The 26,434-nt window shown below is 51.3% G+C and overlaps 1 protein-coding gene across 3 annotated transcripts in view; it reads right to left on the reverse strand.

The window, feature by feature from the left end:
• mmel1 (membrane metallo-endopeptidase-like 1) overlaps positions 1-26,434 on the reverse strand; it is a 243,318-nt gene that overhangs the window by 141,519 nt on the left and 75,365 nt on the right. For all 3 annotated transcript variants that reach the window (XM_072478005.1, XM_072478006.1, XM_072478004.1), the window contains exons 6-9: positions 24,596-24,691; positions 20,921-21,039; positions 12,850-12,918; positions 11,177-11,311 (exon numbers count right to left, since the gene is read on the reverse strand). In XM_072478005.1, coding sequence (XP_072334106.1) covers positions 11,177-11,311; positions 12,850-12,918; positions 20,921-21,039; positions 24,596-24,691 — 419 coding nt within the window. The remainder of the gene's footprint in view (positions 1-11,176; positions 11,312-12,849; positions 12,919-20,920; positions 21,040-24,595; positions 24,692-26,434) is intronic.

Consider the following 26,434-nt stretch of genomic DNA (forward strand, 5'->3'; position numbering starts at 1 on the left):
GGAAAACAGCAGCAGCCAGAGCAGTGTCACCACGGCTGGCTCTGATGTTCAGAAGGGAGGGTCAAAGCGCAGAAGAGCAATAGTAATAGGGGACTCTACAGTCAGGGGCACAGATAGGCGCTTCTGTGGACGTGAAAGAGACTCCAGGATGGTATGTTGCCTCCCTGGTGCCAGGGTCCAGGATGTCTCCGAACGGGTAGAGGGCATCCTGAAGGGGGAGGGCAAACAGGCAGAGGTCGTTGTACATATTGGTACTAATGACATAGGCAGGAAGGGGCATGAGGTCCTGCAGCAGGAGTTCAGGGAGCTAGGCAGAAAGTTAAAAGACAGGACCTCTAGGGTTGTAATCTCAGGATTACTCCCTGTGCCACGTGCCAGTGAGGCTAGAAATAGGAAGATAGAGCAGCTAAACACGTGGCTAAACAGCTGGTGTAGGAGGGAGGGTTTCCGTTATCTGGACCACTGGGAGCTCTTCCGGGGCAGGTGTGACCAATATAAGAAGGACGGGTTGCATCTAAACCGGAGAGGCATAAATATCCTGGCCGCGAGGTTTGCTAGTGTCACACGGGAGGGTTTAAACTAGTATGGCAGGGGGGTGGGCACGGGAGCAATAGGTCAGAAGGTGAGAGCATTGAGGGAGAACTAGGGAATAGGGACAGTGGGGCTCTGAGGCAGAGCAGACAGGGAGAAGTTGCTGAACATAGCGGATCTGGTGGCCTGAAGTGCATATGTTTTAATGCCAGAAGTATTACGGGTAAGGCAGATGAACTTAGAGCTTGGATTAGTACTTGGAACTATGATGTTGTTGCCATTACAGAGACCTGGTTGAGGGAAGGGCAGGAATGGCAGCTAAACGTTCCAGGATTTAGATGTTTCAGGCGGGATAGAGGGGGATGTAAAAGGGGAGGCGGAGTTGCGCTACTGGTTCGGGAGAATATCACAGCTGTACTGCGGGAGGACACCTCAGAGGGCAGTGAGGCTATATGGGTAGAGATCAGGAATAAGAAGGGTGCAGTCACAATGTTGGGGGTTTACTACAGGCCTCCCAACAGCCAGTGGGAGATAGAGGAGCAGATAGGTAGACAGATTTTGGAAAAGAGTAAAAACAACAGGGTTGTGGTGATGGGAGACTTCAACTTCCCCAATATTGACTGGGAGCCAGGGGCTTAGAAGGGGCGGAGTTTGTAAGGAGCATCCAGGAGGGCTTCTTAAAACAATATGTAGACAGTCCAACTAGGGAAGGGGCGGTACTGGACCTGGTATTGGGGAATGAGCCCGGCCAGGTGGTAGATGTTTCAGTAGGGGAGCATTTCGGTAACAGTGACCACAATTCAGTACGTTTTAAAGTACTGGTGGACAAGGATAAGAGTGGTCCTCGGATCAATGTGCTAAATTGGGGGAAGGCTAATTATAACAATATTAGGCGGGAACTGAAGAACATAGATTGGGGGCGGATGTTTGAGGGCAAATCAACATCTGACATGTGGGAGGCTTTCAAGTGTCAGTTGAAAGGAATTCAGGACCGGCATGTTCCTGTCAGGAAGAAGGATAAATACAGCAATTTTCGGGAACCTTGGATAACGAGAGATATTGTAGGCCTCGTCAAAAAGAAAAAGGAGACATTTGTCAGGGCTAAAAGGCTGGGAACAGACGAAGCCTGCGTGGAATATAAGGAAAGTAGGAAGGAACTTAAGCAAGGAGTCAGGAGGGCTAGAAGGGGTCACGAAAAGTCATTGGCAAATAGGGTTAAGGAAAATCCCAAGGCTTTTTACACGTACATAAAAAGCAAGAGGGTAGCCAGGGAAAGGGTTGGCCCACTGAAGGATAGGCAAGGGAATCTATGTGTGGAGCCAGAGGAAATGGGCGAGGTACTAAATGAATACTTTGCATCAGTATTTACCAAAGAGAAGAAATTGGTAGATGTTGAGTCTGGAGAAGGGTGTGTAGATAGCCTGGGTCACATTGAGATCCAGAAAGACGAGGTGTTGGGTGTCTTAAAAAATATTAAGGTAGATAAGTCCCCAGGGCCTAATGGGATCTACCCCAGAATACTGAAGGAGGCTGGAGAGGAAATTGCTGAGGCCTTGACAAAAATCTTTGGATCCTCACTGTCTTCAGGGGATGTCCCGGAGGACGGGAGAATAGCCAACGTTGTTCCTCTGTTTAAGAAGGATAGCAAGGATAATCCAGGGAACTACAGGCCGGTGAGCCTTACTTCAGTGGTAGGGAAATTACTGGAGAGAATTCTTCGAGATAGGATCTACTCCCATTTGGAAGCAAATGGACGTATTAGTGAGAGGCAGCACGGTTTTGTGAAGGGGAGGTCGAGTCTCACTAACTTGATAGAGTTTTTCGAGGAGGTCACTAAGATGATTGATGCAGGTAGGGCAGTGGATGTTGTCTATACGGACTTCAGTAAGGCCTTTGACAAGGTCCCTCATGGTAGACTAGTACAAAAGGTGAAGTCACACGGGATCAGGGGTGAGCTGGCAAGGTGGATACAGAACTGGCTAAGTCATAGAAGGAAGAGAGTAGCAATGGAAGGATGCTTTTCTAATTGGAGGGCTGTGACCAGTGGTGTTCCACTGGGATTAGTGCTGGGACCTTTGCTCTTTGTAGTATATATAAATGATTTGGAGGAAAATGTAACTGGTCTGATTAGTAATTGCGGATAGCGATGAGGACTGTCAGAGGATACAGCAGGATTTAGATTGTTTGGAGACTTGGGCGGAGAGATGGCAGATGGAGTTTAATCTGGACAAATGTGAGGTAATGCATTTTGGAAGGTCTAATGCAGGTAGGGAATATACAGTGAATGGTAGAACCCTCAAGAGTATTGAAAGTCAAAGAGATCTAGGAGTACAGGTCCACAGGTCATTGAAAGGAGCAACACAGGTGGAGAAGGTAGTCAAGAAGGCATACGGCATGCTTGCCTTCATTGGCCGGGGCATTGAGTATAAGAATTGGCAAGTCATGTTGCAGCTGTATAGAACCGTAGTTAGGCCACACTTGGAGTATAGTGTTCAATTCTGGTCGCCACACTACCAGAAGGATGTGGAGGCTTTAGAGAGGGTGCAGAAGAGATTTACCAGAATGTTGCCTGGTATGGAGGGCATTAGCTATGAGGAGCGGTTGAATAAACTCGGTTTGTTCTCACTGGAACGAAGGAGGTTGAGGGGAGACCTGATAGAGGTCTACAAAATTATGAGGGGCATAGACAGAGTGCATAGTCAGAGGCTTTTCCCCAGGGTAGAGGGGTCAATTACTAGGGGGCATAGGTTTAAGGTGTGAGCGGCAAGGTTTAGAGGAGATGTACGAGGCAAGTTTTTTACACAGAGGGTAGTGGGTGCCTGGAACTCGCTGCCGGAGGAGGTGGTGGAAGCAGGGACGATAGTGACATTTTAGGGGCATGTTGACAAATACATGAATAGGATGGAAATAGAGGGATACGGACCCAGGAAGTGGAGAAGATTCTAGTTTAGTCGGGCAGCATGGTCGGCACGGGCTTGGAGGGCCAAAGGGCCTGTTCCTGTGCTGTACATTTCTTTGTTCTTTGTTTGTTCTTCCCACATCAGACCCCCACCAATGTTTCGCGAATGTCAAACAGCAGGCTACCATGTATGGCCTGGATGAAAAGGAGCAAGTGAAGCTCACAGTTTTAAGCCTCGACCCTTCAGTCGTGGTAGCCCTTCCCGACCCACAGAATGTAGGAGGAGGCACACTCCAAGAGATGCACACAGCGATCCTTGATGCGATCGGCTTTAACAGAGGAGACCCCGTAGAAGGCCTAAATAAGTGTAGGCAAAAGAAGACAGAGCACCCCACAGCGTTTGCTGGATGCTTGGGGATACACTTCACAGCAGTTTTCGGAGAGTTAGCCCGCGCCCATTTGTCCCCAGATAACATGGCCAAATGAACCCGAATTCTAATCTCCCACGCCAGACAAGGATGAAAAGCTTGCTCAAATTATGACCCCTCAGATGAGGCCCACAATGAAAATTGGGTTTTGAAGAGATTGTCCCGCGCTTGGGAGCAATCAATTGCAGGCAAAACCGCATTTATAACACCCGAGGAAGAGCAGGCAGAGATGAACCCAGTTAAAGCGCACCAGAACCCCGCATGGGTAAATGAGGGCAGGAACAGTCCACCCCATCCCAAAGCTCAGGAATGTTACAACTGTGGACAGCTAGGACACTTTGCACGAGAGTGCAACGCGCCCCAGAAGCAGCAGAGAAGCCAACAGACAGGCACCCTAAACAGGAATAGGGCAAAGCCGATCCATAGCGTTAGCGCCCGTTCAGAGAATGCAGACATGAACGACACTGACTGACGGTGTTCGGGCTCCCCAACTTGGGTCTGCGACACCTTTCGGGACAAATCCGGTAGACCGGTAGTGGCAGGCAAAGTTCGGGGGTACCCCGTAGAAATTCTTTGGGACACAGGAAGGTCCCGCACCACACTCAATTCCTCCACGATGTTCCAGCGAGACACGTGGCCCACAACAGACACCATCACACTCAGCGGCTTTACAGGTCATTTACAACAGGGACAAATCACAGCCCCTGTAGCGATACAAATAGGTAACGTCACAACTAAGCACCCCTTAGTTTTAGTTGATCTGCCCCAGACAGCAGAACATTCCTTGGGATCGATTTCATGAGCTCCCATAACCTTTCTTTTGACCCAGTTAACAAGTGTGTTTGGAAAATGGCAAAGGCAGCATGAGCCCCCGCCACGCTCACAGTAGGAGAGTATGTAAACATGATTAGATCAGTATGAGACTTCTGGTTTGACCCTCGAACCATTAGTGCAGACAAACAGGTTAGGGCAGGTTGGCTTTGTGAACATTACAGGTCCCAACCCCAAACCCCAGAAGCAGTACGGATTTCCCCAGGAAGCAGAGGGAGAAATCTCCAAAGTAATAGAGAGTTTGTTGGATCAAGGCGTACTCAGATCAGTAGCCTCCACAAACAACGCCCCGATTTGGCCCGTCAGGAAACCGGATGGATCATGGCGACTGACCATTGATTACCGGGAACTGAACAAAGTAACCCCAGCAGCAGACACCACCGTAGCCACGAGTCCCAAGACCATGCTCAGACAGCGACTCCAGTCAAAAGATTTTTCGGTTTTGAACATTAGTAACGGCCTTTGGTCCATTCCATTGGCTAAAGCGTGCCAGTACAAATTCGCCTTTACATTCCAAGGGCAACAGTATACGTGGACGTGCCTTCCACAGGGCTTCCACAACTCCCCCTCCATTTTCCACCGACAGCTGGCAAATGGACTAGCAAAATTTTCCCGTCCCGATTGTGTGATTCAGTACGTAGACAATTTGTTACTACAGACAGACACAAAGGGAGGGCACATTTCGCTTCTCGCCGAACTCCTACCACTCCTAAAAGGAATTGGTTGCAAAGTCAACCCCAAGAAGGCCCAGATTTTGAAAGAAAAAGTGATTTGCTTGGGAACAGTGATCACACATGGTAAACGTGAGATCGAGCAAAAGAGAATTGACTCGATCGTCAAAGTGCCCCTTCCCCACAATGTCTCAGCCCTCTGGTCATTTCTAGGACTGGTTGGCTGCTGCCGAAATCAGATTGATGGTTTCGCCATGAAAGCAGCGCCCCTTTTCGAACTTCTCAAGAAGCAGGCACCTTGGGAATGGCTTCCACAGTGTACAGATGCCGTGGATGCTTTAAAAAGAGCACTCAGCACAGCCCCCACACTACAGGTCCCAGATCCACTTTCCCCCTACGCAATCGAAGTTGCAAGCACCGACCGAACCCTTTCGGTACTCCTCCGGGAACGCCATGACCAATTATGCGCCGTAGCATACGCCTCACGCGTGTTAGACCCAGTAGAGCAAGGATTTTTTGCCTGCTCGCAGTTATGTGGGCAGTACAATACTTCGCCGACATTACAGGACTCAACCCCATCACCATCCTCACAGAACACACCCCGACACAGCTATTGTTAGACGGCCGACTTAAGGATGGCACAGTCAGCCAAATCCGCACAGCCCGTTGGACCCTTCTTTTACAGGGACGGGACATCACGGTAAAATGAACCAAGACCCACACCTTCCTTGCCGATAATTTGCAGTATGCAGGCACCCCTCATGAATGTGAGATCATCACTACAAAACAGAACACAGGCCCATTTATTCCCAAGACACCTCCCAGGAAAACAGGTAGTACACCCCGGAGACCCCAGCCCACAGACACGTGCGCACCCCTGAAGATTTATGTGGATGGCTCCTCCACAGTGTTAAACGGAAAGAGAATTACCGGTTGCGGTATATATGTAGAGGACACGCAGGGACGCGCCCTAGATGACATTTCCTTAAAGTTGCCAGGATACTTAGGCTCACAGGCAGCAGAACTGGCCGCGATTGCATACATTGTAGACCACTCCGACTCATTCCCGACCCCAGCAGACATGTATTCAGACAGCTTGTATGTCTGTAATAGTTTGACAGTGTTCCTATCACTCTGGGAAACAAGAGGATTTGTTTCCGCGGATGGTATACCCCTGCCCTCAGCCCCATTACTCCGCCATATCTTAGAGACAGCGAAGGATAGAAAATACGGAATAATTAAGGTTCACGGTCATCACCGTTCTTCCCCCCCCCCCCCCCCCCCAGTAACGTTAAAGCAGACACTCTAGAGAAGGCAAGCTCCAGACATGGTTATTTTTGGAACCCCCCCCCGAAAGCACCCCAGTACACGCAGTTCAGGTCTCACAGACCAATATTCAGGATTTAGCGAAGGCACAGAAAGAGGACGAGAAACTCAGGGAAGTTTTAAAGGGTACCTTCCCAGCCCCATATGATAATTACAAGAATGCCACAACCACACATGACGGTGTGATTTTAAAGGATGGCATTTATATAGTTCCCAGCCAGGACAGGAACCAGATCATTTGTCAGTTCCATGACAATCATGGACACCAAGGTATTGAACCCACCCTAGTCCACCTCAGACCGCTCTGTTGGTGGCCTGATTTAAAAACCGATGTAACGCACTACATAGAGAATTGCTTAATCTGTGCCCAGAACAATCCGGCCAGATATACGAAAAAGGCTCAACTTAGTCATACCTGCCCCATTAATGGACCCTGGACAAATCTCCAGATAGATTATACAGGACCCCTACCCCCATGCTGAAATGGTTATAAGTATGTGTTGGTGGTCATAGACACCTTCACAAAATGGGTGGAAGCCTTTCCATCAAGAACTAATACGGCCAAGACAACGGCTAAAATATTAACACATCACATTGATGGGGCCTCCCACGCAGTATAGAGTCCGATCAAGGCTCCCATTTCACTGGACGTGTAATGAAAAACGTCCTCACAATTTTCGGCATTCGACAAAAGTTCCATATCGCATACCACCCCAAGTCAAGTGATATTGTAGAACGGATGAATAGGACATTAAAGCCACCCTCAGGAAGATGGTACAGCAGAATAACAGCACCTGGGATTCAGTTCTCCCATTTGCTTTAATGTTTTTAAGAAACGGTATCCACGTCCACAGGATATACCCCCCCACACCCTCATGACTGGACGCCCCATGAAAGTCACTGAGTATTTACTAGGACTGGATTTGGCCAGCCCCGCAGTTACAGCCCTCACGCATGAAAATGTGGTTCAACAACTGCTCCAGAACATAAAGGCAGCCCAACTCGCCGCAGCAGTGAGACTTGGGACCAGGAAGAAACAGGGCAAGGCTTGTTTCGACAAAACAGTACACGCCACTGAGTTTACAGTAGGACAAGTTATGCTTTCCCTCTACAACCCCAGTTCATCCTTTCCCCAAAATTTACCGGACCTTATTCCATTTCGGACAAAGTCAGCCTCTCAGTATACAAAATAACCTATCCCAATGGTAAGTCTGCGTGGTTTCATATAAACCAGCTCAAGGCTTATGGCTCGCAGAATAACCACACACACCACATCCTGCTCGCAGCAGCAGGCGATCACGCCCCGCCCACAGATGACGTTTTCCTACCCTCCCCCACCCAGTCCAGCCCGCCCCCAGAGGCACGACTCCGTCTCCCCTTCCCTCAACCAGCAGTGACAGTGATAACGATCATGATGACGATAGCCACAGCACACCACGTTATGACTATACCCCTGCACCAGGCCCCACTCCCAGCGAATCCGAGAATGATTTCACTGACCCCTTCGAGATTACATATATCAAAACCCCTGACCCAGACCCACCGCCCGACGATTACGGATTGAAGCATAGTAGCTCCAACCTTGACACACGATTCTGGCACCAAGACAAATCGTTCAGGCTCATCCGGAATGATGAGATGGACCCCAATTGCCCCAAGCAGCTTTAGCACGGTTACTACAGTCAAGAGTTTGGCAGCTGGGAGAAGATGATGACTTAGAGTCTGACTCCCACCAAACAAATCCCTTTGCGACCCTGTTCGCAATTGAGCAGTGAGGTGCCCAAATGATGAAAAAAAGGAACCGCTGTAGAGATACGGTGTCCTTTCTGATGGAACCTGCACCATTTTCGTCGTATGTTTGTTCGTTAGTGTTAACGTTAAGTGTTGTTCGTAAACTCGAAAGTTTTCACGGGCCCAATTCACCACTCCTTTGACGCCCAATGCCTGTTAGAGGAACATGTTTTTCCCCAGACAACAGTTCAGAGGAACTAGTTTGTCAACAGAAACCAGTTTAAAGGTACAAGTTTGTTGCCAGACAACCGTTCAAAGGAACTAATTTGTCGACAGAACACGATTCATAGCTACTCTCCTGATTCGAGAGGAAGCCCCAACGCCAACCACATTCTTACCCGTTCTTGCCGGTTGCTCAGGCAGTGGAGAAACGGCATTGGTCCCCATCGTGCCTGAGGACCCCCCTCTGGTCAACTACGCTCGGGTAGAGCACATACGGCATTGATCACCGTCCTACCCGGGGATTCCACCCATTTCTTACCCGCCGCGGCCCATACGCACCTCGTTACATTCAGAATTCTTTTGTTTCGTTTTGGCAACCCTTAGGTTGCTTCCGTACGCTATTTACATCTTCAAACACTGGGATGGTAAATCACACAGGCTGCGAGACGGCTCACAGTATGTCAGTAATTTTCTCGGATGTCTTGTCCCGAATATTAGGTTTAAAAAAAAAAATGAGGGAGTCACAGATGGTGACCAATTATAAAGGGAAATTGGCAATAAAGGACAGACAGACATACGAGATCTTAAGCAAGATAATAACAGAAATTATGCTTGTGTTCACAGAACTCCAGAAACCCAGGAATCCCAGAGGAAGAAAAAGAAGCAGACCGACAAAGATGAAGACAGCCTTCGTGTTCACATGGATCTTAGCGGGATCCCTTAAGTTGTGCGCGGACGCTACCCCCCGACCCCTACCACACAAACCGTAAATGATTCTCACCCCTGCAATACACAGAACCCCGAGATAACTAGCCCAGCGACAGCTAGCAATACCCCGACCTGGTGTGATAGGTTTATCACCTGGTACTCACTCTCATATGTAGTCGAAGCACTCGTAGTGCTGGCGATACTTTGCAGTATCGTGCAAACATTTAGAGTTAGGAAATGGCGAAAGAGAGCATATCGCTCTCGCACCCCGGTATACAGGTTTAGGTCCCCCATTTTCGGATTTCACCAGACCCCCAAACCTATTGGGACGGATTAAAGTGCATCCATTTTTTAAAATGTATTCTGTGGAATAAAGAGATGTAAACCTCTGTGTCTGACTGCCAGGCCAGAGAAATTTGAGTGCTACTATTTTGTACAGGTTAAGATGTTGTAGATTTTTGGATTGTTTGAGTGAGGATAGTTTATTGAGAATAGTTAGAGGTTCAGGTTTTTTTTATTTTTCTGTAATGCATGTATTGATGTCATAATGCCCCATAGAGTTTTATGATAATGAATGTATTTAAAATGGTTTTGGTAAAATTATGTTGCATAGGATAGGACAGAGTAGCGCCTAAGTATGGGTGCCCCGTTTGGTCAGAGGATAAAGACGACGTAGTAATGTGATCCTTCAGGCTTCGCGTTGAGGATCACAAGGAGGGTGTGTAGCCATCTGGGATGGCCACGTCCCGATTACAAAATGGACACTTGCAAAGAATGCAGGGAACATTGGACAATACTGAGAAACAAGCAGGTGCAAGGTCTGTCTGTTGATTAGAGCCTTGGCTCTCAGACAGGACAGAAACTGCTCAGCCATCTACATACTAATGAGCCATCTCCAGGGACAAACTGGAAACATTTAGATACATAATGTTAAGGCAGACACCCCGGAGCCAGAGGAGACTCAAACAAAGCAAACCAACGGCCACCTAGGACACGCCCAGCAACCAGGGAACCCACCCTTCTATTGGAGGAAGATCGATAAGAATGATTGGGAAAGGCCCAATTAATTGAGGCCAAGTTCAAGGCCCGCCCAAAAACACGCGAAGCCCTTTTAGGTATAAAAGGTATTCCCCAAGAGAGAATCTTTCTTCTTTGGTCTTGGCTCTCAGCGAAGAAGGGGCTGTTTAGCACAGGGCTAAATCGCTGGCTTTGAAAGCAGACCAAGGCAGGCCAGCAGCATGGTTCGATTCCCGTAACAGTCTCCCCGAACAGACGCCGGAATGTGGCGGCTAGAGGCTTTTCACAGTAAATTCATTTGAAGCCTATTTGTGACAATAAGCGATTTTCATTTCATTTCATTTTCATTTCATTTCATTTTCATTTCAAGAGAGACCTGCCGAGTTGCTGCATCAGACCAAGTAAGTTCCAAGTCAACGCACGCTTCGAGATAGACGCTCCTAGTTGCTATCCTGTAAACAGTTCAACCCAGCAGCCTCAGAACTGAGTAACGGCCATTGTTCCTCTGACTGAGTGGGCACCCAAAGCTTAGTATAGGCTTTAGTAATAGTGATAGTTTAGTTTGTGGAGTTTATACATGAGTAGATTTGACTGTGTGTAAATAAATGAGCATTGCTTTTGAACTTACTAACTGGTGTATCGAGTCTTTGATCAGTATTAGGTTCTGAACCTTGTGGCGGTGTCGAAAGAAAGCTGGTGACTCTTGAGCAAACGTGATTAAATGGAACCAAATTAAGAGACAACACCAAAGAGAGCAACTCCACCACACTCCCTTCAGGGAAAGGACATAGAAATAACTTCCAAATACTTACATTTGCAATTTCAATTTCAAGCTCCAAGACTTTGTTCATCTCTTCTTCAATGAAAGTATCATTTGTTGTCACATTTCTGTCTTCTCTGACCATCTCAGCAATTAAAACCATAAACTGCAAATAAGCTTCACGTATCTTTAATAAGAGTAACACCATTAAATTCAGGGAGTGATTTGTCTGACAGAAACATACAAGTCTTTATCTTTGTAGACCCTTATATGTGGGGTAAACTATTGTCTTTCACACCCTCCAACACAATGGAAATGCATTTATCTTTTATTTATTCTTTATATGTGTGGAACACAACAAGGCAGTATTTATTACACATCTGTAAGTACCCGGAGGGCGTTTAACACAATGCGGAATTTGAGTCACCAGTAGGTCTTTCAAGGCACAGATGGGAAGCTCGTGAATTACTTGAGTTTTTAATGACAATTTCACATTTATTTCCTGGTGCCAATCCAAAACCTTGCAGATGTTTTGAATTCTATTCAGAAGGGTAATTTGAATTTATAGGGCGGGATTCTCCGAGCCTTGGTGCCGAAATCGCGATCGGCTGGGTGCGGAGATTGGGCATTGAACCCAAGATCCAGTCTGACGACACTTCCGCGATTCTCCGGTCTCCAGAGAATCGCCGCGAATCACGCGCACGCGGCCTACGCGGCGCGGGTCTGGGGCCATTGACAGAGGCCCCCGTGGCGATTCTGCGACGTAAACTGGCCGAGTTCCCGACGGCGTGGTTATAACCACGTTTTGCCTGTCGGGAACAGCTAGTGGCGGCTGTGGGTCATTCCGCGGCCGCCCTAGTGGGGGGCAGGGGGGATTCTACACCGGGTGGGGGGGGGGGGGCTCACGGACGGCCAGGCTATCGATCGGGGGACACCGATCCGCGGGCGCATGCGATCTTGGGGGGTGGTGGGGGACATGTAGCGTGGGGCAGCCGATGCAGACAGCCACCGTGCGCATGTGCGGACTCCCGTCCGGAAATGCAGGGCCCCGTATCGGCAGCCGGAACTGCGAGGAGTACTCCGGGGCCCTGCTAGCCCCCTTCAGGTAGGAGAATCACTCTGGACTTTCTCCAGGAAAGTCCAGAGTGAAACGCCCGGGTTTTGACGCTGGAATGGAGTGGGGACATAGCCCCATTATTGGAGAATCCTGCCCATAATCTCTGGGTTACTGATCCAATTTGCAAATGCTTTGGAATCCATTCAGAAGGGTTTTGAATTTATAATCTCTGGGTTACTGATCCAGTACCATAACCACTGGGCTACTACGGCCAGAATTTTGGGACATTAGGCACATGTCCAATATTCAACCTCACATGTAAAGTAACATGGAGTTAGTTATAGAGCCATAAATCAGATATGTTCCTGAGTTCCGGCATCCACTACCAGCAATTTTAGTTCTGTGCCATGAACACTAATCAGCTCACAAGCTGAACAGGATAGAGGTGAACTAGAGTGTGTCTTCTGTTAATTTTATAAGTTAGAATATAGTGATGGTAATTTCTTACAATAGATCTTCTGCAACAACCAAATTGCAGCAGCAGATTGCTATAAAACAACTGCATAATTCCCCTTGAAATCGGAAACTTGTGAATGAATGAAACAATATAGTAGATCGCACCAATAAGAACCCATGCTATTTTCTGCACAGTCAGTTTCAGTGCTTACCTTCTTGTATGCATCATCATCTTTGATGTAATAATCTCTGAAAGGCATCCCAAGTTCGGTTTGCTCAACCTGCGAGAGTAAGGGGTAAGACATTAAGCAAAAGGGCACAAGAACTGAACACTTCAGTCAGCACAATCTGTCATGTAAACAATCTTGCAAATTGTATGAGAAATATTTTGATATCGGTTTGTCATAGATGTCATAGAATTTACAGTGCAGAAGGAGGCCATTCAGCCCATCGAGTCTGCACCGGCTCTTGGAAAGAGCAACCTACCCAAGGTCCACACCTCCACCCTATCCCTATAACCCAGCAACCCTACCAACACTATGGGCAATTTTGGACACTAAGGGCAATTTAGCATGGCCAATCCACCTAACCTGCACATCTTTAGACTGTGGGAGGAAACCGGAGCACCCGGAGGAAACCCACGCACACAAGGGGAGGATGTGCAGACTCCGCATAGACAGTGACCCAAGCCGGAATCGAACATGGGACCCTGGAGCTGTGAAGCAATTGTGCTATCCACAATGCTACTGTGCTGCCCACTTTATGGTTTATGGTTGCCAACATTCCCAAGCAGAAGTACAAGTTCAAAAAATAACCCACCATCCGTCAGATGGTCCGGATCAAATTCATAACTTCAGTTAATACAAAGTTCAAATATCTCAACGGATATTTGAAATTCCGATAAACATCTGATAAAGGAAACCTGGAGCATCAATTGTCAATCATGTGGAGTGACAATCACTCATTTGCAGCGTTAAAAATATTGGGTGGGGTTCTCCGAACCCCCCGGGTTGGAGAATTGCCGGGGGGGCGGGGGGGGGGCGTGAATCCCGCCCCCGGCTGCTGCCGAATTCTCTGGCCACTCAAAAATCCCGTCATTGTGAATCACGCCGCCCACCTCGGAGCATGGCGGGGACCGGGGCGACGCAATGAGCCCCGGGGACGCCCGAATTCTCCGGGCCGGATGGGCCGAAGTCCCGCCGACGTGACCACAGTAAAATCAAAGCACCAATTTAATGGCGTCAACCAGTGCAGAGGTAGGGCTCAGCGTTAGGCGGCTGCAAGAGAAGTGACGGCACGGCCGCAGTTGGTGGGGCGATGGGGGGGGGGGGGGGGCGCAGAGCCCGTTGGAGCGTGCGTGCCGGGGGAGAGGGGTTTGCGGGGGGTTTGTGGAGGGCGAGGGGGTGAATGAGGGGGCGAGTGCCAGGGAGGGGGGTGTTTGGGGTGGGCGGGGGTTTGGGGAGGGCAGTGGGGATTGGGGGGGCACTTACTGGGGGGGGGAGGAGTGCCGGGGGGCGGGGGGAGTGCCAGGGAAGGGAGAGGGCGTGGCCAGGGATTGGGGGGGGGGCAAGTGCCGGGTCGGAGAGAGTGCATGCCGGGGAGGGGTGGCGAGTGCCGGGGGGGGGGGCATGCCGGGGAGGGGAAGCGAGCACTGGGGACGGAGTGGGGGGGGGGACGAGTGCCCAGGAAGGGAGGGGGGGGGCGAGTGCTGGGGAGGGGGGGGGCGAGTGCCGGGGAGGGAGGGGGGTTGCGAGTGCCGGGGAGGGAGTTTGGGGGGAGGGGGCGAGTGCTGGGGAGGGGGGGGGGCGAGTGCCAGGGAGGGAGGGGCGGGGGCGAGTGCCGGGGAGGGAGTGGGGGGAGGGGGCGAGTGCTGGGGAGGGGGGCGAGTGCCGGGGAGGGAGTGGGGGGGGCGAGTGCCGGGGAGGGAGTGGGGGGGCGAGTGCTGGGGAAGAGTGCCGGGGAGGGGGGGGGGGAGTGCTGGGGAGGGGAGGGGCGAGTGCTGGGGAGGGCGGGGGCGAGTGCTGGGGAGGGGGTGGGGCGTGTGCTGGGGAGGGGGGGGCGAGTGCTGGGGAGGGGGGGGCGAGTGCTGGGGAGGGGGGGGAGAGTGCTGGGGAGGGGGGGCGAGTGCTGGGGAGGGGGGGTGAGTGCTGGGGAGGGGGGCGGCGAGTGTGGGGCGAGTGCTGTGGAGGGGGGGCGAGGGCTGGGGAGGGGGGGGCGAGTGCTGGGGATGGGGGGGGGAAGAGTGCCGGGGGTGGAGAGGGCGAGTGCCGGGGAGGGGGGTGTTGGGGAGGTTGTCCGCCTGTCCAGGTGCCAGCTTCCAACAGTCGTGACCATGCAGCCCATGGCACCTGGCTGCGGGGGCGGGGGAGGGATACGGGCAATGATGACATGTCGTTTATCCCCCCAAACCCCACCCGCCACCCCCTTATGTTTGGTCATAATGTTTGGTTGTTATGTTTGGTCATCACCCGGCGATGTTGGCCGCTGTGGCGGGAGCCGCATTTCAACATGTTGCCCTGGGGGAGCTGAAGCAGGAGCGTGCCAGGGAGGCGGCGGGGGCTGCCGCAGAGGAGCGTGCTGCAGGGAGGCAGGTGACAGGCACCCAGGCTAGAAGGCTGCCCGCCCGACAGGACGAGGAGGAGGAGAAGGAGGAGGAGGAGGAGGAGGAGGTGGTGGTGCCACGGCAACGGAGACGCCCGATGAGGCCCCGTCTGTATCGGCCCCGCTCATTGTACCAGGACCTCACGGACCGGGCATGCAGGAGGAGACTCCGGATGAGCCAGGAAACCGTCGCCCATATCTGCCACCTGATGGCACACCTGGCACCGCATGGCACTGGGGGAGAACACCCTCTCCCCGTGGCCGTCAAGGTTACGGTGGCCCTGAACTTTTATGCCACGGGTCATTCCAGGTGCCGAGTGGGGATCTCCAGCATCTCGCAGGCATCGGTGTACCGGTGCATTCGTGCAGTGACAGACGCCCTACATGCCGTTGCGGACCGCTACATCCAGTTTCCTGTGGACGGGCCAGCCAGAATGCCCAGGCAGCGGGCTTCGCTGCGGTGGCCAGGATGCCCATGGGCCAGGGGGCGATCGATGGGAGGCACGTCGCCGTGCGGCCACCTGCGGAAATCAGTTGGTGGGAGGGGGCGCAGGACCCGTTGGAGTGTGCGTGCAGGGGACGGGGGGTGGGGGGAGTTTGGGGTCCCCCCCCACCAACTGCGGCCGTGCCGTCACTTCTCCTGCAGCCGCCCAACGCTGAGCCCTATTCTATGAACATTCAGGTGGTCTGCGATCACCGCATGATGATCCTGCACGTCTGCGCCCGGTACCCAGGCAGTGTACATGACTCAGTCGTATTGGCGTGATCTTTCATCCCCACCATGTTCGAGGGACCCCAAACTCCCACTCCCCTGGCTGAGGGGGCTGGTTGCTGGGCAACAGGGGTTACCCGTTGCGGTCGTGGCTGATGACGCCTATATCGAGGCCACAGACTGATGCGGAGAACCGTGACAACGATGTCCATGTAGCGACCAGGGGTGTGATAGAGAGGTGCTTTGGGCTGCTGAAGATGCGCTTCAGGTGCCTGGACCGCTCTGGAGGGGCCCTCCAGTACCCGTCAGATAGGGTTGGCCGCATCGTTGTGGTCTGCTGCGTCCTGCACAACATAGCCCAGCAGAGGGGCGATGTGCCGCAGGCAGAGGAGGGCGGAGTGGAGGAGCAGCAAAATGAGGCGCAGACCTCCCCAGATGAGGAGGATGGGGGCAATGGTCAGGACAGACGGGCTGGATATGGACGGGAGGTTGCCCACCGTTACCGGCTGGGCCAGCAGGCACGGGACAGGCTGATAGCCGCGCGACTCACGGACTAGGGGGGCATGGGAATCGCCGAGCATGGGCACAGACTGCACAGTACGGCACCAGCCGACCACCCTCACCCCCCACCCACCCACCACCAACCAGCCTCACCCCATCCACTCACCAGCCTACCATCCTCACCCCACCCACCCACCACCAACCACCCTCACCCCCCCACCCACCCACCACCAACCACCCTCACCCCACCCACCCACCAGCCTACCACCCTCACCCCACCCGCATGCACACCACCCCTCCATTGCCCATCCACCTGCGGCACAACGGGCAGGGCTCACACAGTTGCGGGTGGACGCGTGTCTATTGTAGGCCATGGAGGATGATGACGACCTGCTCTGCGATGAGCCCCTGGCTCTACATCGTTGGACAATGTCTGACCCATGGCCACAGTACCACCATCCACCCGGACCATCCCTGCATGCGGCTGTGACACTGCAGCGCATGGTCCTGTCCTCTGCCCCGGGGGGATGGTGAGGGCGACCCGGGGGGAGAGGGGGGCACACTCACCTGAGGCCGACGTTCTATCACCCCTCACACACACACGGGCGCTCACCTCACACCACACCCCTGCATGCATCGGAGAGAGCACAAAGGCAGCTTCTGCAGGTGTGAAAGTGATTTTAATAACAAACAGTTAAACGTGCCCTAGCCCCTATAACTAATCTGTGCCCTGCACCCGTGCCAACTTACTCAGTGTATAATTGTTTGGCCTTACGGGCCCTTTGACTACGTCTAGGTGGTTCCCCAGACGGTACAGCAGAACTGGAGGTGGACTCCTGTGATTCTTGCCCTGTGACACTGGACCCCTCTGGCGGCCGTTTCCTGGGGCGGCCCGGCCTAGATGGGCCAGGCTGCGGCTCGGGCGACTGGGATGGCGAGTTGCCAGCCTACCCTGCCCGTTGCCCACCAGATGCACCTGGGACGGAAGGGGGGGAGTCCGAGGTGTCGCGGTGTTCTGGTGCCTCCCCTACAGGGGGACCCGGAACGGGCCCCAGCACCTCCTCCTCCCTCGGGGTGCCCGATGGCCCCCGGGCCTCTACATGGGTCGGGGATGCGAACGGACCGAGCATCCGACGCCCCCCCGACTCCTGGCGCTGCCAGTCCTGGAGGCCCGCCCTGGTATCAACAAGGGTCTGCAAGTTTGCAGCCATGGAGCTCAGGGAGTTGGCCATCCCTGTCTGTGTCTGGGTGACGCCGGCCAGCACGTGGGCAATGGCGCCGATGCCCTCAGCGATGGCCTGCTGAGACTGTGCCATGGCATGCAGAGACTGGCCCATGGCCTGCTGGGACTGGGCCACGGCGTTGAGTGCCTCTGCGATCCGCAGCTAGCTCTGGCTCATGGCTGCCTGTGGGAGGGCAGCCATGTCCTGGGCCACAGATGCCGCCCGCACGGAATGCCCCAGGCCTTGCATACTGCTCCCCATGTCTGACACCGTCGCACCCATTGCCTCCACCGCGGACGCCACTCGTGCGGTTTCGGCCTGGGTGGCACGCATGACCGGCACCACTCCCTGCTCCTGCACGCGGGTGGACCTGTGTCTGCAGCTGCCGCAAGGCGGCCGTCACCCCCTTCGATCGTCCCTTGGTCCATGACTGCATCGGGTCTATGCGTGGGTGTGGTACCTCCAGGAACCCGGGATCCATCTGGGCAGCAGATGGTTGCCTGCTCCGGGCTGCCCTGCGACCACCCGGCCGGATGGCTATGTTGTGCACACCGAGATGAGTGTCTCTGCGATGGTGGAGGGTGTAGGAGATAGTAGTGGTGTAGTGTCGTGCTCCTCATCCGACCCAAAGTCCAGCCTTCCCTTGAGTGGTGATTTTCTTGTCCATCCGGCCCGTGTGTGGGTGTCGTGTGCGTCAGTGTCCTGTGCGTCGGTGTCCTGGGCGTCAGTGTCCTGGGCATCAGTGTCCTGGGCATCAGTGTCCTGGGCATCAGTGTCCTGGGCGTCAGTGTCCTGGGCATCAGTGTCCTGGGCGTCAGTGTCCTGGGCAGGCGTGTCCTGGGTAGGTGTGCCCTGGGTAGGTGTGTCTTGGGTAGGTGTGTCCTGGGTAAGTGTGTCCTGGGTAGGTGTGTCCTGTCTGGGTGTGTCCTGGGTAAGTATGTCGTGGGTCGGCTGCGAGTGGGGTCTGTTCCTGTGGCTGCCCCCCTCGTCGCTGGCCCTGGCCCGCCAGAGTCGCCGCAGGCGCACTAGATGGGGGCGCCGTCTCCCTGTTGCTCTGGGTCTGTCCCTGGCTCGTGGCCGCCCTGGATCGTCCTGGGGGCGTCGTTTGCCTGATGGGCCGGTTCTGTCCCTGGCTCGTGGCTGCCCTGACTTGTCCTGGGGGCGGTCGGCATCCGCGGGGACGGGTGGGTCGACGTTTGGTCTTGCAATACACAATACAGCATGCATGGTTAGACATACAGACGGGGATAGGGGGCGGGAGGAGATATGGGGGAAGGTGGATATGGGGGAAGGGGAATATGGGGGGAAGGTGGATATGGGGGAAGGGGAATATGGGGGGAATATGGGGAGTAGGGGGATATGGGGGAAGGGGGAAATGGGGGATATGGGGGAAGGGGGATATGGGGGATATGGAGGAAGGGGGATATGGGGTAGGGGGAAATGGGGGGTATGGGGGAAGGGGGATATGGGGGATATGGGGGAAGAGGATATGGGGGAAGGGGATATGGGGGAAGGGGGATATGGGGGGAAGGGGGATATGGGGAAATGGGGGAAGGGGATATGGGGGAAGGTGGATATGGTTATATGGGGAAGGGGATATGGGGAAGGGGTTATGGGGGATATGGGGGAAGGGGGATATGGGGGAAGGGGGATATGAGGGATATGGGGGAAGGGGGATATGGGGAATGTGGGGGAAGGGGGATATGGGGGATATGGGGGAAGGGGGATATGGGGGATATGGGGGAAGGGGGATATGGGGGAAGGGGGGTATGGGGGATATGGGGGAAGGGGGATATGGGGTATATGGGAGATGGGGGATATGGGGGGAATCGGGATATGGGGAAGGGGGATATGGGGGAAGGGGGTTATGGGGAAGGGGGATATGGGGGAAGGGGGAAAGGGGGCCAGGCATTGGGGGGTCTCACTTGGTGGTGCGCCCCTGACCTCTGCATCCGCAACCTCCCGGTCCTCGGGCCCGCCTGCAAGTTCCAGGGCCCTCTCCTCATGGATGGTGAGTGGTTGCAGTTCAGGTGGGCCCCCTCCGGTCCACTCACGCTCCCGGTTGTTGTGAGCACGCTTCTCCTGTGGGGGGAGCGGGAGGGTGGCAGGGATCAAGGGCAACAGTGTTAGGCAGACATATACATGTGGACCACGGTTGTGTGTGTGTTGGCGGAAGTTCACAGCACATCCTGCCACTGCAGCCTGCATGGGTGGGTGCAGACATGTCAGTTGCACCTATGGCTGTGCCGCCCATCGGAGGTGGGGGAGGGGGGGGGGGTGTACTCACCCTGGCTGCCCTGACAAGGTCATTGATCTTCTTGTGACACTGGATGCCTGTCCTTGCTGTCATAGCCACGGCACTGACGGCCTCTGCCACCACCCTCCACAGGCGCCGGCTGATGCGTGGTGCGACCCTTCGGCGTGTCCGGGGTACAGGGCATCCCTCCTCTGCTCCACTGCGTCCAGGAGCGCCTCGATGTCCTGCTCCTGGAACCTCGGCGCTGCGCGGCGGGCGGCCATTTTGATGGGTTTCCGGAGGGGGGCGTCTTTTGTACTGCGACGCGGGGGGGGCGTCTTTTGTGCTGCGACATGGGGTGGGGGACCGTCTTTTGTGCTGCGACGTGGGGTGGGGGACCGTCTTTTGTGCTGCGACGTGGGGTGGGGGACCGTCTTTTGTGCTGCGACGTGGGGTGGGGGACCGTCTTTTGTGCTGCGACGTGGGGTGGGGGACCGTCTTTTGTGCTGCGACGTGGGGTGGGGGACCGTCTTTTGTGCTGCGACGCGGGGGGGGGGGGACCGTCTTTTGTGCTGCGACGCGGGGGGGGGGGTATTTTATGCTGCGACGCGGGGGTGTGGTGATGCTGTCCTTTGCGCTGCCGGAGAATTCGCGACATTTCGGGGGGCCCGACGCTGGAGTGATTCACGACGTTTTTGGCGCCAGGTTCGGGCCATTGTGCCGATTCACGGAGAATCACGCCCCTTGAGTTGCTTTGTTGGAAGTGTTTGTACATTGGGCGCTGTATGATGGCTATGTCATTGCAAAGAAAGGTTTTAAATGCTCTCTTTAAAATATTACATATCCTTAATCTTTCAGTGGCAAATTCATGGTCCCCATGCGTGCAAACAGATATTTCCTTACATATCAGTATCATTCCACAATGTCACAGAGATTAACTCCCCATCTGAGCTGCAAAGGTACGTTCAAAACAATGACTTAAAAGTGTAAATGAATTAGATTTTACTCACATAAATGACATATTTACTTGTGTTCCTTATATCAAACCAAACAAGTGTGTCAAAAACAACTCTCCGATTGTAATTTGTATGGAACAGTGTGAGGGTGCTCTCCAAGCTCCAATCAGGCTCTGGAGGAACAGAATGGAAGCAACACTTATAAATTTGGTATGAAGCTTTAACACAGTGCAGAATGCTGGTGGACTTGGCCAGAATCTTACCCGACTGCACATGACTCAGCAGAGTGTTATGGGCCAGGGTTTTGAGAACCCCAAAGTGTATCATGGAGTTCACCTGACCCACAACGTTTAATAGATTGTGGTATGGGGAGCACATGGCCCACTCTACAGGTGTGGTACAGCAGAAATGGAAAAGTATTTTTTAAAGCAAAACAATGTTTATTCTGTGAACTCAAGTTAACCTTTTTTAAAACATCCTAGCAACCATTAATTAAAATACAACCCCCCAAAGACTACAACACTACGTAATCCTTTAAGCTTTCCTTTTAACATCCATATGACTTAAAACACCTTTTACCAGAAGGACATCAGGTTAAAGTCACTACTGTTAATAGTTTTAAATCACCAGGATCGATTTACAGTCTTTAGATTACAGAGAGAGACTCTAATACACCTTCTGGCTGTGACTGCAGCTATTCAGCTCTGAAAACGAAACTAAAACATACCCTGTAGCAAACAGCCTAAAACGAAAGTAAAAAGCTGACAGACAGCCCATCTCCATCCACACTCTGACATCACTGCAGTAATATGAGCAGCCAAACATTTCTTAAAGCGACATTCTCATGACAAGAGCAAGAGTGGGCGAGATCTTCTGGCTGTTCACGCTGGTGGTTTCCTGGTGGTGGTGGTGGGGGGGGGGGGGGGGGGGGCGAGGAATGGGGGGACACCAGAAGGTCCCACCACTTTTCAATGGTGGGCTGCCTCCTGTCGTCAAGAAACACGCCACAGGGAGGCCAGAAAGTCTTGCCCAGTAATGTATACACCTTCCTAAGTGGTATTGTTTTTAGAAGCAAGGTTGTCACAGGGCACAAGAATGACGAGGCTGGACAACAGAAGTGTCATTCTGATTACAGCTATGGCCAACAGCAACAACAACTTTTAACATGGTAAAATGTTCCAAAGCACTTCACAAGAGCATCATCAAACAAAATAGCACGATGAAATCACAGCAAAATGTCTCCCAAAACTTTGCAGCATTTTAGCTGAGTTGGTAAGAATCCCTTTAAATTGATTTGGAGCCGGCTGACTACAAACTTGCGTGTTGTCAGGTCGAGGAAGTGACAGTGGAAATGTTGATTAAAATGAAGAATCCTGTAAGGCAATCTACCCGAGATAGTGCACAGAGCCTTAATTTAATGTATCATGTTTGGTACAACAGACCTTGAGTATGGCTGAAAAAGAAACATGCTATCAAAGCTTTTTGTTTTGCACTCATCAGGCCAGATGCAAGAATGCCAAATTTGAAAGTAAGCAACAATTTATACTGCATGGGAAAAAGGTGCTGATCGGATGGCAAGTCAACTCTAATTGGTTGAGGCATTGTCATGGAGAATGCACCAGGGAGCCATTGTTCTGATGCTTTTGTTTCATTCAAAAAAAGGCACGATGTCTGGATGAATTCCTTTTGCCTGTAGAAGACACGTCCCTACATATGAATAAAGATATCTTTGGGCATGCGCGAGTAAGCCACATTGCAAGCCCAATTGCAGAATCACATCTAACCTTAGAATTGTGTTCGGAGTTTTGCAAGCATCGGTTGGTTGAGTATGGTCAGTACTCTGCCTATTGCGAACAGGTGATGGGACGTACTGTTTGATATGATCCACCAGTCATAGAACATCGAACGTACAAAATAAAGCACAGAACAGGCCCTTCAGCCCACAATGTTGTGCCGAATGTTTGTCCTAGATTAAGAACAAATTAATCTACACGCTATCATTCTACCGTAATCCATGTACATATCCAATAGCCGCTTGAAAGTCCCTAATGTTTCCGACTCAACAACTTCCATAGGCAGTGCATTCCATGCCCCCACTACTCTCTGGGTAAAGAACCTACCTCTGACATCCCCCCCTGTATCTTCCACCATTCACCTTAAATTTATGTCCCCTTGTGATGGTTTGTTCTACCCGAGGAAAAAGTCTCTGACTGTCTGTCTACTCCATCTATTGCCCTTATCATCTTATAAACCTCCATCATTGGAACGTATAGCCTATATACCTGGCATCCCACCATCACTGAGATTCACATACCACAATACCTGTTTATGTGGTAGGCAAAATGTATTTTTGTCTTGACGGTAGAATTCTGTTAGTGGAAAATGTCTACTATTAGATGTGATTCAACAAGTGAGTAGAACTTGCTGAACAATCCCATGTGTGCTAAGAATTACACTAACAACCAATTTAAGATTATCAGTTGCGCTTACAATGTAGCTCACTTAGGCTTGCTAGAAGTTACATCTATACATACATATTAGGGGCTTGTTTATCACAGGGCTAAAGAGCTGGCTTTTAAAGCAGACCAAGGCAGGCCAGCAACATGGTTCAATTCCCGTACCAGCCTCCCCAAACAGGAGCCGGAATGTGGCGCCTGGGGGCTTTTCGCAGTAATTTCATTTGAAGCCTGCTTGTGACAATAAGCGATTTTCATTTCATTTTTCATTTCACAGGGACCTGTCCTCTGCAGGTAGAAGGAATTTGTCCAGGCATCATGCCTTCTTTGAATTAAACAAAATGGTTCTCTGGTGCAAGGCAATGTCTTGACCAATCAGAGCAAACTTGCCAACTAGTCAGCATCCTTTTCTCATGCAGCAATAATTGTTGCTGTATTTGAAATTTGGTATTCATGCATCTGTCTTGGTGAGTGCAGGACGAAAAGCTTCAACAGAATGTTTTTTTTCAGCAGTACTTGGTGTATTATCTGAACAATGGCACCTCCAACACTGTAGTTTTCTTCAGTAGCACAGTGATGAGACAGTTTAGACTACGTGCTCAAACTTTGGAGCTTAAAGCCCCATTTTTCTGAATCATAAGCAAATGTCCAGACTAATACACAAGGATGCTTGGTAACAATGATCATGACCCAAAACAGAATAACAGAGGGAATGGTGACTCAACTAAATGGTCTGTTGAAAGGTACATTCCTTTAATTAATTAAATGCATAGTCATTAATCAGTGCCTGTCAACCTAATCTCACCCCACATCCTGACATCTCTGGATCTTGTACCCTCCTCCTCTTCAGAAAGTGTGGCAGCAATATATGGAAGACCCAGGATAGACCACATTTCACTTATGTGGCATTTACCCAGTTAATATGTGCTTTAGGTGGACTGCAACCTGCTCTCACAACATAAAAAAATGTTGCTTTAATATCTAAGAAGTTGTTCCAGTGTGGCATGAACCACACGTCGCCTTTGTGGTCAGATAGATCTACATGTACAGCACTGAAAATGTGCACATCTCGGGATGTGCAGTTCTCTGCAAGTGTATCTCCTTTCTGGTAGAGATGGATCCCAGAATTGTCCTATTAAAATCTTTAAAGTGCAGCAATAACAGAAAGAGAGGATTCCAGGCACACAAGAGCCTCAATGTTTCTCAGAGGTGTTGAAAAAAAGACGTTAATGACAACCAAGCAGTGGAGACATATTTGAAAATTGTTGCATGCCTTTTGTGACATCCCAGTCAGACATGGTAGCTGGCCATCCTCCAATTTCATCCAATAGATTTAAGAGTGGTGCTGCATCCCTTTTCTCTATAAAATCTGCAATAAAGAAAGAAAAACAAGACTTGCATTTACATAGCAACTTTACAACTTCAGGATTGCACATTATAGCAAATGAAGTACTCCTGAAGCCGGGTTACTGTCCTTGTTTCAGAACTTACCCAGAAGTAAGTCAAAAGAAAGTGAGTGTTTCTTGCAATCACAGTTAATATTTTATTAAGCAATTGGAAATTCTATTCACACTTTATGCCAGAGACAGCTTCAAATTCATGAACAAACCTAACAAAGTTCGCATTCTCTTAAAAGAGGCATAATCATTCCATTGTTTCTATGCTTTTTTGTTTGCATGTTAGTGGTGGGTGGTTGAACGTTTGATAGCTCTAACAAATACATCTTTGTGTGCAAAAGGTCCACAGTGATTTGCAGTGAATTGTTGTAATCCCATTGCAACGTAAGTGTGATAAAATATCATTAACAAGTTCATTTCTTCATTTGAAACCAATAGCCTTTGTGTTTGCAAAACTCTTTATTAAAGTGAGAGATGATCGTATTCCAGAACAACATTGTTATGTTTTGTGCTTACTTTTTTTTTTATTCGTACACAGGATGTAGGTGTTGCTGGCTAGGCCAGCATTCATTGCCCAACCCGAATTGCCCTCAAGAAGGAGGTGGTGAGCTGCCTTCTTGAACTGCTGCAGTCCATGTGGTGTAAGTACACCCCACAGTTTTATTCGGAAGGGCGTTCCAGGATTTTGACCAAGTGACAGTAAAGAAACAACAATATAGTTCCAAGTCAGGATGGTGTGTGTCATGGAGGGGAACTTAGAGGTGCTGATATTCCTATGCACCTGGTGCCCATGTCGTTTGTGGTGGTAGAGGTGGTGGGCTCCTGTGCATCTTGTGGATGGTACAACACTGCTGCCACTGTGCATCGGTGGTGGAGGGAGTAAATGTTCAAGGAGATGGATGGAGTGCTTTGCCCTCAATAGTATCAAGTTTCTCGAGTGTTCTTAGACCGGCGCCCATTCAGACAAGTGGAGTGTATTCCATTACATTCCTGATTTGTGCCTTGTTGATTATGGACAGGCTTTGGGAGACAGGAGTTACTTGCCACAGAATTCCTAGTCTCTAAACTGCTCTTGTAGTCACAGTATTTATATGGCTGGTCCAGTTTTACCATTTGTCCATCCTAAATGCTGTCCAGGTCTGTTAGGTAAGGACATGGGTTTCTTTAGTATCTGAGGAGTCGGGAATGGAGCTGAACATTGATCAGCAAATATCCCCACTTCTGACCTTATGTTGGAGGGAAGGTCAATGATGGAGTGGCTGTAGATGGTTGGGTCAAGGTCACAACCCGGAAGAACCACTGCAGTGATGTCCAGGGACTGAGATGACTGACCTCCAATAATTGCAGCCTTCTTCCTTTGTGCCAGGTATGAATCCAGCCCGCAGAGAATCCCCCCCCCCCCCGATTCCCACTGACTCCAGTTTTGCCAGGAGTCCTCGATATCTCACTCGGTGAAATGCTGCCCATATACTTCAAAATGTCTGTTTGAGTTTAACAGAGGTGATTCCAAAAACCCAAGCCTTCCTGATGGAACTAGATTCTTATCCTATGCTTTACATTGTTCTAACATCCTTCTTTATTGATGTGGCTTGTATCAGTGATTTTTCCCTTCAAACCAGGCCTGTTGAGGTCTTACTCAGTGGGGATGACATTCAACTTTGGAATGACACAAAATTGAGTGGTTTGTTTTGGCTGCCTTACACACACCACCTGAT

This window comes from Scyliorhinus torazame, chromosome 16 (genome assembly GCF_047496885.1).
Source record: "Scyliorhinus torazame isolate Kashiwa2021f chromosome 16, sScyTor2.1, whole genome shotgun sequence".
Classification (NCBI taxonomy): Eukaryota; Metazoa; Chordata; class Chondrichthyes; order Carcharhiniformes; family Scyliorhinidae; genus Scyliorhinus; species Scyliorhinus torazame.